We start from the raw sequence: 13,126 nt of genomic DNA, 5'->3' as shown, positions 1-13,126 counted from the left end.
AACAATGTTCTTACAGTTTTGAACACATACTATTCCGTCTTTACATTGACTACAACCATTTTCACACAAATTAGAATTTGAAAATTTCATCTCTCACCAAAAATGTGGCAGCTACACATTTATTTTCAAGGCAGCTCCAATCTTTTCACAATGTTAATATTAAAAACAGTTGAAATTTAAGGTGAGATTTTCAAAAGCGCAATGCATTAGCCTATTCCTGGTCCCTGAAAATGTTAGTAAAACTCCTAATGCACATGTTGGCAGAGTCAGATTCATAATTGCACTGATTATGTCCTAACTTATCTGTGTTTGCCATTACAGATCTGATTCAATTCACACTAAAATCAAGAGAGTCTCTCTAACTTTTTGCGTGCAGGAATGGTACCCTGCAGTACAGCCTAGCGGAGGAAAACAAGAGGAAGAGCAGAGCTCTTCCAGTTGTAGATGGAGACCAGCCCATAAGCTATGCCAGGCCTTTTCCAGTGCTGCAACGCATTTTCCCTTCCAGGGTGACTCAGCTGCTTTAGAAAGTGCAGTGGTGGAGTGAGGTCAGAGATTTCAACCTCTCCCTCCCTCCTCATCCTCCTACTCCCACACTGAACAGGAAATAGCAGCTTACTAGCAGCTGTTTTCTTCCTTCTACAAAGAGCAGCAACGTAAGCAGGTCGCAGTAGAGTAAGGAGCTTATTCAGTGATGGCTAGTGATCCATGTGGGAGCTGGATGGAGTCCTACATTACTTACCCTTTACTCATTTGGACAACCTGTTTGTAATTATTAACTGTTAGCAAGAAGCCTGAACAATCATAACATTCCCCATGTAACACAGAAATCACTTTGTCTTAAAAGTTGTCTTCAGTGGAAGCCCTCAAAAATGGAGATCTGTTCCAAAATTTCTTCTTTTATTTTTCAGTAATACTGAATAACCCGTAAATTTACAGACATGGGAGCTGTCTCAGGCCAAGGCACTTGACTTTGCAACAAGACAGAAGCCCTGACAGAGCAGTGGCTATTACCCAAAATACATAAGTACAGCTTTACAAAGTGACAAAGCCCTATTTAAGTCCATGGAAACAAGACACAGGCAAACTTAAGTACATCCTTAAGTGGTTGACTGAAGAGAGAAGAAAAGTGCCTGCTAATGAGACTGAAGTATATGCTTAAATATTTTGCTGAAGTGGGTTTTGCAGAAGATCACATTAAATGCAAACTGATTACGTATTATTATAAAAACAGGTCAATCTTAAATGAATGTTATGAAGCATAAAACCAAAAGGAAGTCTCTTTGCTTCCAAAATGTCTACAATAAAAAGGATAATACCAATTTAGTGAAGTATCAGAACAGGTCAAAATGACATCGGACTAATGTGGGACTAGCTTTGCCTGTTGAGACGCTACCATGGACACCACTTAACTGATAACTTACTAATAGTTCACTTGACTCCCAAGTTTTTCCATCCAATATCATATATACATATATATAAATATATATGCATACTCTTTTTACCACTGAAACATTCTTATTATTGTACTAAAAAAAAAAAAAAACTTGATGAAATATAAATCCTTAAGCAGGCACTCCACACTTTCATTAAATCTTATCATAAATTTATATTTATCTTTGGAAATTGTTTGCTCTATAGAAGCATAACACTTTGACACTGACATGAGGCTTAATTTGACACCTATGCCCAAAGGACACTTAGGCCCAGATCCAAAACAAGTTGTGTGCCTAAGTTCAAATTGAACATCTATAAAACTCTAAGATGCTGTAAGATCACTTAAACTCCTGCAACACTCCAAATTTATCACCTTAAGTTCTTAGAAATCTGAAAATTCACCGTTTGCACTCAAGCAGAATTGCCGTAAGTCATGGCATGATTGAATAGCATCACGCTTAACTCATTCCTAAATCCAATCTAGATGAAGAAATTACATATACCTCTACCAAAGCTTCCTGACAGATTCAGTGAATGTTTTTGAAGCATACACCTACCAAATCATACTCTTGATATAATGCAGTGATAGATAACACTGTATTTTAATCTGGAGAAAACAGACAGTGCACCCATCTCCTCCTCCCTTGTTAAAACACTACTGTACAGTGAGAGCTCCCACCTAGAAAGATCAGAAATGTATGCCATTATGTCTAGGAGACACAAACCCTTACTTTCCAGGAATGCTTTAATCACAAGGACTGGATTATTCCAAGTGGCAACATTCACTGTCTCCTCTTGAAATCGTACAGTTACATTCAAAAAAAGAATTCCAGATTAAGCCAGAAAGCAGGAGTGAGCATGACTCATACCATAAGTAATTAAGGACACTGGGAAAGAGACTGGGTTTCCACTCCTGTTCCAAGAATTGTTTCTACATTTTACGGGTTAGGGCATCTCCTCATAGGTATAAAACGTAGACTAGAAATTCTTTTGGCAGATACAAGGCACTCCGAATTGCCCCATCTTGAGCAAGTGTGCTAGCCATTAAGCTTTTATTATAAAGGACAGTGCTCATCTCATTAACATTTCAAAAAATTATTCTTACTCAGTGTTTTGAAAAAAGGGTGGTGGACTTCCCTTCAGGAGAGGTTTTAGGGTGAGTTCAGGCACTTCTCTGCACTCACCTAGGAAGCATCTGGATACCAGGATTTCGGACATGGTTTGTCCTAGTGTTTCCCTGTTTGCTTGCTCTTAAGATCATGCCGAGCATGTTGGCATTAAGTAGCTGCCTGATCAACACGTTGTCTGTTGTGGATTCCAGGCTGAGGAGACCAGTGTTTTACCTGAGCTATGAAGAACTAGCACATGGGCTTCCCTTCAAACCAGGCACCAAAAATTTGTATTACTAGTTCCAACCAGTTTTTGGTTGAAGCACATTTCAGGCTTTTGTGATTTTCCCATGGCACACCTATATGAACGCCCACATGCTTCTGATGAACAAAACTTTCAATTGAAGTTAAATTGCCACTTCTATGGAGAAAGCTATAAATAAATTGTTACTTCTTTAGAGGAAGCTACAAAATCAGGACACATTTCACAATTCATATAACAATTCAGAATGCGTGTCTCTGTTAGAAACTGTATTTATGTACTAGAGGAATAAAAACTTAGATACCTGAGTCTTTTATTAACTATGGACCTCAAAGACCCCAAGGAGAATCTCTTTTGGAAGCAAATCAGAAGACAAACATACTCCAAAACACAAAATTTAAATGCTTCATAAACTAGCAGATCAGACTGAGTCGGTATAAATTTATATCAGACTCTCTCATGGAAGGAGGAGTCAGAGAAGTAGGAGTAACAGTAGATTTTCTGCTAGAATTGTATTTATGTCCACATTAAGATTTGTGGACAAAAATATGCTTCCAAAAAAATCAAACACTGAACATGTTTCCAGTGTTGCTATCTGTATGAATAGCAGGGGCCTAGAAGACTTAGATAAGAATGACTGCAACTCCTTGCACTATTTTTGGCCCACTAAATGCAGGTCCACTCCGCCTGCAAAACAGAGATTACATTATCTGTCCTCATCTTTCATTTAGTGATGAAAATATGACATGACAGAGAAGTATTACTATTCCTGTGCAACAATGTCATTCACAAAAAATTTAAGAGACTAGCTTCACCTATCACGTAAATAATTTGAAATTTCTTTCTCGTTATAATATGATGTCAATCATAACAAAAGAGTGAAGAAAGTCTTTGTTGTTGCCTAATTGTTGAGGAAGATATTTCAAAAACACAGCAAAAAAAATGCAACTGACAATTTAGAGCCTGGAAAACTTTGGCTTCAAACTTGAAAGTTCATCTGCAGTCCCAAGAGGTCAGTGCATTCTCTCCAAGCAGTAATTGGCGCCTCCATAATTTAACATTTCTGTGCAAACTTAAAAAAAAAAAAAAAATCCAGTTGGAAGAGGCAAGATGATTCAATGTCATTATTCTTCCTGCACCGAGCAAACGCAACAGTGCATCACTGACTTAAAGGAGGAGGAAGGGATGAAAATGCAACGATGTTAATTTTGCTGGCTGCACTAAGTGCCTGCATATTGTAACTGCTGGCATGCAGGAGAATTCCAGTTTCTGCAACCTGTCCCTAATCAAACCATAGCATATTCTTTCTACTAGGTTCCTTTTTTTTTTAAAAAAAAGAAAAAGGAAAAATACCACTTGAGGGAAAAAAAAAGCCATAAACTGATCCAGAGAATAACAACAAAATAGCACTTACATGGCTTCTTGGGACATTTCTGGCATTTGTTAAAACCCCAGGAAGTACCCACGGTTCCACAGCAGTCTTCTTGCTTGGAAAGGCCAGGAAGTGCTTTGCCACACTGGAATAGGCAGGTAAAGAATACTCTGGTTAATGATAGTATATGATGCTCGCTTCTAGTACAATCTTCTTTTTCAATCATCTTGGGTCAACGTCTTGCTGAGACGCTGAAGATTCATTGGAGCTCTTAGCTGAACTTAAATAGTGCCTATGCATTGCAATGGCTCTCTACACAGGCATGAGCAAATTAGGTGACATTATTATCTTCCCCTGTGTCAACTTGAAAAGAAGGAGAAAGAAACAGAAGAGAACAGTATGTCATAGGAACGAGTGACTATATTTCCAAGGTAGTAACTCGCCATTGGCACCTATTCCCTACAGCTTTCCTCATAAAAACGTGCTCGTCCACTTTTTCAAAAGCTGTATAAATTATCTCAAATACCTTTCTAATTAGTCTCTTAAAGAAAGACAAAAGGGTTGGCTGTGATTTCTATAATGTTATTCCCCATTAAAAAGCCCCAACTTCCCGCCAACTTATGTTTAATGTTTATGACCACTTACGGAAAATTGCCAAATTATCATGCTGCCCAGATACTAAAGAAGGTAACACAGATAAGATAACTGAAACTGAAGTTAGTGATGTCCGTGTTATTCCAAACAAGTGTCTTTCCCCATAAAAGTATTTAAATTAATCTTGCAATAATTTTTGAGGTCAATATTCCTTTTTTTCTTCTGACCAAGAATATTCTTCTTATGCTTTTTATTAGTAAGAATACTAATTTTCAGAATCTTACAAAATAATTAGTTATGTTCTTGACTTTTGCAATTTCTTTCCATTTTGCATGGTAAAGAAAGCTTAAATGTATTTCTGAGATGCAGACAAAAATACATCTACACCCATCAATTAGGTGTAAACTGGAAGTGCACAAAGCACAACGGAAGTGCACAACAGCTGCACTTAGTAACACTTTCAGAGTAAATGCTGATACAAATAGGCACTGCTGCAAACAATTCAAATGTGCTGAAGTGTGAATCCTCAGTACGCAGTGAACAGACCTTCCCTGATCTAACCTCCCTTCCTGACTGCATATAAACCTCTGACCCAAATGCTCACTGCTGCTTAGCTTTCAGCTCGAGATAGCTGGCTCATCCTATGGCACAGGCTGTGGCCTTGTGGTTGCTTTCACTTCAGCTGGTAACCCAGTCACTCCGCAGTAGGGGATGCATGCTGAAAGCACAGGCACCAACGGCTTCCTCCAACCTTCCCAAAATTTTTCCAGTGTGCTCTTAATCGTACTGACACTCACGTTTTCAAAGTACAGAGTTACTCTGTGTAGCTTCACAGTGTGACTGCTAACAGGGTAGCAGGCTAACCCACAACGTCAGGGCTCTGACTCATCAGAGGGTCCCCTCTTTGCATGGTGAGGGCTGGCAAGGCATCATCCCAGCCATCTTCTCTGCCCCTTTTTCACAGATACTCCCCAGGCGCCTCCTAAAACACCTCAGCAACAAACTGAAAGCAGCACCAGTTCACCATTAAAACACCACCGTAATGTGCAACCTGCAGCAGCTCTGCACTTGTTACTTGTGAAGCTTAGATTATCTGTCAGGTAAGGGATGTGTGAGCAGCCAGGACCAGCCTCTGTCCCAACCTCTGTCACGAAATGGAGCTTTTAGCACCAGAGCAACTTAGCGAAGTTACGGCTCACCTCTGCACGGTTCACCTCTACCCTTATATGGGGTAACACCACTTGCACTTTAAGCTACATTTTAGGGTGACACATTAACAACGTAAAGACTAGAGTGGCCAAACAGGTTAAAAGAGACTGCTCAGTTATTGTGTAACTTTAGGAGTCTATTTTCACACTACCACCTGCAGAGGGTCTTGTGACAATTTTCACGTGTTCCAAGGGGTGAGAAACAGTCCTGGCATGGATGGTATTTGGTTGTGTTAAAACAATAAAGTATCAAAGCAAATCCCACCTTTCAGATTGAGGCCCAGACTTACACTATGTCAACACGTGTCTTTCAGGCTCTCTTGCGCTCCGCTGGCTTGGGCACTGGCAGGATTAGTACAAGATTGACCATTCCTGATCAGTCAGAGTCCGCTCTGTTTCCAGAAGCAACTCTTGGCCCAGCACTTCACGAAGGCTGTCAAGATGCACAAACAGGGAATTCTGCACAACACACTCTGCTGCAGCAGCTCGGCTGTTTTCAAAACTGGAACTAGCTCTTTCAACTGCCTCTAGCTAGATGATATACAGAACTCGCTGCAGTTCCCAGAAGCTCAAAAATCTTTCAACTGGAGAGTACTCATAATGCCTCCTCCAAGTGGCTGCCCTTAAACCTTAGAGAATTCATGTTACATCTTTACACAATGCTGGTTTCTCAACCCACATCCCAGGTGAGCATGCTCTAGGAAGGACCATTCTACTTTATGATCACAGCTACTCAGTTTTACTTTACAATTACAGCTGCTCAAGTCTTTTCCTAGAGCTGGTACTGCTTCTTCAAAGAAAGAGAAGCCACTTACTAAAGTCATATACTGTGGCTGTTAGTGAGAGTCAGCTAAAGCAATTTGCACTCGACTCTTCTCCCCCCACCTTGCGCCTCAGTTTTACAACTCTCATCTCTCTGAAAAGAAGTGGGAGGAATCAAGGCTGGTGCTGCACCTCCCCTTATGATCTCAGAAATGGAGCATCTGGGCAGCGAGGCACATTACCTAACACCCAGTGTTCCTCTGCAAGGTCACAAGCCTCAAGGACACATCCCAGCAGCTCGTGTGTGTCAAGGCAAGACTCCACTGACATGAGAGCCAACATGCCATCATGAACTGGCCCTTTTTTTTTTTTCTTTTCCCCAGAATAGAAAAGGTGTCATTTAACAGTAGTAAATTAAAAGCATATAAAACAAAGAAGGAAAAAAAAAAGAAAGGAGGAGGAAGATGGACTAAAGCCCGCTTTTAGTTTAGGTGTGGTGCTGCAGCATTTGCACTCTACTGAAAATCATGATCTCTGTGGTCATAACTTTTTCAAATTTCCATATAAAAACCATGAGCAAAAATAAGGATGCCAAAGTCTGAGTCATCTGGCAACTGTGGTTTGTAGCCCTGTCAGTAAAAACTGGCAATGATTAAAGCTGCTGCTCCCACTGCCTCTATGGTGAATTAAAGCTTGAAGAATCAATGATAATTTGGTTAACGTCCAGATCATTGTAGAAACTGGCCAGCGAGGAAAAGCAACTGCCACATGGGGCTCCTAGTGGTGTAAGATCTGTGTAATTTTGGAGCTATGCATCAGAAAAAATGACTGCTCTGCAAAGTCCTAAGCCAAGCAGAAACAGAGGGTTCTTCTATGGCTAATAAACCCTGATTTCTCTGGTACATCTAATAGTGCTTCAGATACTTTCAACACTCATGGCACTGCACAAACTGTTTCCTAGCCAGCTACAATTTCTTAACGTGCTCCTCCCTTTCACAAACCCTAAGCGTCAATGAACTGAAGTTCTCTTTCTGCAGGTCTCAAAAACTTTTAGGCAATTTCTATCCACTTCAAAAGTCTTACTTCCTACTACTGAGAAGAACTCATAAGTTCTTCAGACAGTCTGTTCCAGTCTCTGAGTCACAAGTGACTGGAAAAGTCACTTGGGGGAATCCATAACTATTTACGGTTTGTCTCACCATTCAACACAACTCCAACACAAGTATGAACCTCAAATAAGCAGGGAAGCTAAACACAAGCACACAGCTTGCACTATGCATGAGGATGATGCCATTCCCTAAGCTTAGGCTTACACTTTTCTATCCATCATCCACACACATTTTAAACTAATCTAGCCTGTATTCCTGAGGGCTTCTGGAAAACTCCTCATAGACAGAGAACAGATTTTCATGAATGATCCATCTGTCACAAGCTTACGATTTGGAGATAATTCTTACTGGTTCAGAAGGCAAAGAAGTCATGAAGGATTGGTATAAAAGAGCTCAACTGTGCTGAAAGAGGCTCAGCAGTAGCAACATGGTACTGCTATAAAACAAAGTTTTTCCTGGGTAAAGCACTCACAGACACTGAAAGTATTGTTTCAAATCCACGTATTTTTCCCCATGCGTGCCTGGGCTTCTATGCCAATATTTTATATAACTGAAGGAAGTACTGAATATTCCCACTGGTACACTCAAATTCTGGCTGACTCTGTGCTGGTGCACAAAGGCCACCCCAAGCCACATCACCTCTTTGTTCCTCTGTCCAGACTCCAGCCTCTGCCCCATCTCCACAGTCTTGGAGCGCTAACAATACTTGAGTTGTGCACTGCCACCAGGGTTTCATGTGTTTTCCAATGCCAGGGAAAAGGAAGGATTATATCCTCGAAATCCCTCTGCTAAGGCAGTAGAAGGAATTTATTCAGCTCCCTGTAAAGTGCGGTAGAGAGCCCAGTCTGGCAATTAGTCTCAGGGCAACCACAGAGGATTCTGGCCGATGGACCACGTTTCCTGGGACTCCCACTCCTGTGTAACCCATCTACAAATCCCTGTCACGAGCTGTTAGTTAAAACCACAATACAGGCATAAATAAAGGAGTGTCACATGATTAACTATGATTGAAATCGATAGGTGCTTTGCCTGAGTTAATAGCTAATGACTCTGGGATTCAGCTCAAAAGACTGCATTTCACATACCACAATAGCAGAAGTGAATGGATACACTGTTTAACTTTCTGTAAACTATTCAACAGGCACAGACCTTGGATTGTTGCTTCTTTTTTTTCCTATAGGCGCGACAGAGTAAGAAACCTCAAACTTAATAAACCGTATTACTGAAACAATTAACAAACATACTTAATTAGCTTACTGACCAGCTGAATGACAGGTTGTTACAAATGAAAAGTATTATCCCATGTAGCACTGGCTCACTAACAGGCATTGTCTCATAAGCAGAGGAGAGAAACTTAAATACTTCCAGACTTTCTAAAAGAACTGGTAAAGAATTTGTTTTGGCTTAAGCAGAACATTCTTCATAGGCAAGTAAAAATTATCCAGCTTTTTTCTATTTGAATAATTAAAACAATGTTTGGTGTTTTTGGTATCCGATACATCTTTAATCTTCTGATATTTCAGGTTATTGATCTTGCAAAGAATCTATTGCGAATGAAGCATTAATCCTGGAAATGAATCCACACTGATTTCTGACAGTCTATTTGTTTAAAAACTTCAGAAGCCAAACCATGAGCTTCAAGGAATTCCAGACAGTTATTTTATTTTATGAGATGGTATTTTTAAGACTATTCTAAAGAAAAAAAGGTTTTAAAAGTGCTCTAAGAAAAAAAGTACCAGTATGAAGCACAGAATTTTACTTGTACCATTTTTCCTGCCTAAAGAATATAAATAGGGAAGTTCATTTCATACGGCTGTCAAAAAATGAAAATACCTGAAATTTACCTCCATAGGAAATGTTTTCTTAAATCTGAAGTTCAACAGGGATATTTATACAGTTGAATGAATAACTTCAACTGGCATATTCCTACTGTCATAGCCTCCAGACTACGTACGCTATGATCATATTGCATACAGTAGTATCGATATGTTACGTTATGCATCAAGAGCTATCAAGACATTTTGCTGCTATGATTTCTAACTCAAAAACTTTGATGCCTTTGGTTTGATATTTTCCATTGTGAAAAACTCATCAGTGACCTAAGCCCAGTTCCTAAAAACTTTATGTACATTCTCAAAGTCAAGCACATAATCAGTGTACGTCCTTGCGTGAATCAAGTAAATGCTTAATGATTTGCAGTCAGAATCTTTCTTATGATACAATGTTGACAATTTCTGACCTTTTCTGGCTGCCACCTATCACTTGGCTTATTTTGTATTCTACCAAGTCTGAGAGCAGAGAGAAGGGTGTTGCTCAAACCAAACCAAATGTTTCCTGTAAAAGACATTACTGAAACACAGTATTAAAAAACTATTTCCATAGAAATTTATCCCACTAAAGATGCTGATCAACTAACATCTGTTTATCAGACATACCTGTTATTTATCAGAACTAAGCAGCATTTGAAACACATTTGAATGCATATGTAAGCGTTTTGATCACACTGAAAAATGGACAGCCCTTATAATTTTCAACAAAGTCTTTACTAGTGTTCACCATTAATGTTATTTAGCTTAATTTACTAAAAAAAAAAACTATCAAAATATGCCTCTATTGTCTGCTATAGGTGGTATCTTTCAGTTTTCTTTAATATGATTTTCCAAAGTATTATTATAATACACCAAATTTCACTTCACAATACCAGAACAACTCTACTTCAGGCATCCTTCTCAACAGAGCTGTAACAAGTACAGATCTTTTCTGCAACACCTCTCAAAGTACTTTGCAAGGGAAGCACAAAGCATCATTCAGCAAACAACTGACAAACGAGGAGTGGAACACATCCCCTGAACACTGCAACCTGGAACAGACCTGAATTTAAAACACCCCAACAAAAAGGGGGGATCAGAAGACAGTATTTTTGAAATTCTTGCAGTGATCATTTTAGAGAGCAGTCGAGCTCCTCTCAGCAGTTACACCAGCACAACTAGGGGACAATGAGGAGGAATGAACAGGCATGGGCAGACATGACTTCTTAGCCAGCTTCTCTTCTGGACATTTTGGCATATGTTGCCGTCAGCCAGGTAAGCAACTTCAATATCTGTCTCTCTTTAGAATAACAACTCTTTTTTATTTTGTTTTTAAATTATAGATGCCGAGATCACCAGAAGTCTCCTTCTGTAAAACTGATACTCAAAAATATCTGCTGAAGATAACAGCACTACTTGTGAATCTAGTCAGAAAGAGCCTGCTTTAGAGAAATTTGGAAATACCAGCTTCTCCAATTTCTTACTGCTTTGCAAAAAATGCCTCCCTCTTTACAATTAAGCATTAAAGAGACCAAATCAATTTTGAGAAAAAAGACTTTTTTAGCCAAAATAGTGAAATGCAGTAACCATAGGAAAACACATGCATATATTTAGTAGACAATTCAAAGTGATCTTAAGGGGGGAAAAAAAGCAGTGCTTAATTCCCTTTATATGAATTTTGACAGATAGTAGGGATCTGCATTCTTTTCTCGATTTAAATGCAAGGTAATCATATGGAAAATTAACAGGACTCGAGATTACCGCACAATCTTTACTAGGTGCACCACTGACACTGTAGAAGTACTTTGGGAAATAACAAGATAATTCTGTGTCATAATAAAGGCATTTTTATTAGAATTTAAATGAAAAGCAGCTGAAGAGGCGGAATTAAAAAGAGAAACGTAATCTTCCTTATTTGCTTGCTTTTTAAACAGGACTTAGAGAATCCGTGGTCTACGATGACTGACTCCTTGGATTTCAGAAACACAGGACCACATGGCTGTAAAGGACCTTGCAGGACACCACATCCAGTCTCTAGCTTTTGAAGGTACCGTAACACACAGTGCTCTCCACAAATCTACTGTTCTTCATCTTAAGTGGGATTTTGGTCCTACTGCTTCCATTATATGTTTCCCAACTTAGAATCATAGAATCATAGAATCATTAAGGTTGGAAAAGACTTCTAAGATCATCGAGTCCAGCCATCAACCCAACACCACCATGCCCACTACACCAAGTCCCTAAGTGCCTCATCTACACGTCTTTTAAATACTTCCAGGGATGGCGACTCAACCACTTCCCTGGGCAGCCTGTTCCAAGGCCTGATCACTCTTTCAGTAAAGAAGTTTCTCCTAATGTCCAATCTAAACCTCCCCTGGCACAACTTGAGGCCATTTCCTCTCGTCCTATCGCTAGTTACTTGGGAGAAGAGACCAACACCCACCTCGCTACAACCTCCTTCCAGGTAGTTGTAGAGCGCGATGAGGTCTCCCCTCAGCCTCCTCTTCTCCAGGCTAAACAACCCCAGTTCCCTCAGCCACTCCTCATAAGGCTTGTGCTCCAGGCCCTTCACCAGCTTCGTTGCCCTTCTCTGGACACGCTCCAGCACCTCCATGTCCTTCTTGTAGTGAGGGGCCCAAAACTGAACACAGGATTCGAGGTGTGGCCTCACCAGTGCCGAGTACAGGGGCACGATCACCTCCCTACTCCTGCTGGCCACACTATTTCTGATACAGGCAGGATGCCATTGGCTGCCTTGGCCACCCGGGCACACTGCCGGCTCATGTTCAGCTGGCTGTCAATCAGCACCCCCAGGTCCTTTTCCCCTGGGCAGCTTTCCAGCCACTCTTCCCCAAGCCTGTAGCGTTGCATGGGGTTGTTGTGGCCGAAGTGCAGGACCCGGCACTTGGCCTTGTTGAACCTCATACAGTTGGCCTCAGCCCATCGATCCAGCCTGTCCAGGTCCCTCTGCAGAGCCTTCCTACCCTCGAGCAGATCAACACTCCCGCCCAACTTGGTGTTGTCTGCAAACTTACTGAGGGAGCACTCGATCCCCTCATCCAGATCATTGATAAAGATATTGAACGAGACCGGCCCCAAAACTGAGCCCTGGGGAACACCGCTCGTGACCGGCCGCCAACTGGATTTAACTCCGTTCACCACAACTCTCTGGGCTCGGCCGTCCAGCCAGTTTTTTTACCCAGCGAAGAGTGCACCTGTCTAAGCTGTGAGCCGCCAGCTTCTCTAGGAGAATGCTGTGGGAGACAGTGTCAAAGGCTTTACTGAAGTCCAGGTAGACGACATCCACAGCCTTTCCCTCATCCACTAGGCGGGTCACCTGGTCATAGAAGGAGATCAGGTTGGTGAAGCAGGACCTGCCTTCCATGAACCCGTGCTGGCTGGGCCTGATCCCCTGGTTGTCTCGAACATGGCTCGTGAGCACCCTCAAAATGAACCGCTCCATAA

General features: G+C 40.9%; 1 protein-coding gene across 3 annotated transcripts in view; it reads right to left on the bottom strand.

The window, feature by feature from the left end:
* Window positions 1-13,126, bottom strand: part of LTBP1 (latent transforming growth factor beta binding protein 1) — a 137,775-nt gene that overhangs the window by 92,214 nt on the left and 32,435 nt on the right. For all 3 annotated transcript variants that reach the window (XM_075146696.1, XM_075146695.1, XM_075146697.1), the window contains exon 4: window positions 4,223-4,325. In XM_075146696.1, the coding sequence (XP_075002797.1) occupies window positions 4,223-4,325 (103 nt within the window). The remainder of the gene's footprint in view (window positions 1-4,222; window positions 4,326-13,126) is intronic.

The sequence above is a fragment of the Calonectris borealis genome, chromosome 3, assembly GCF_964195595.1.
Source record: "Calonectris borealis chromosome 3, bCalBor7.hap1.2, whole genome shotgun sequence".
NCBI classification, from domain to species: Eukaryota; Metazoa; Chordata; class Aves; order Procellariiformes; family Procellariidae; genus Calonectris; species Calonectris borealis.
This window is presented reverse-complemented; position numbering and strand designations above follow the sequence as displayed.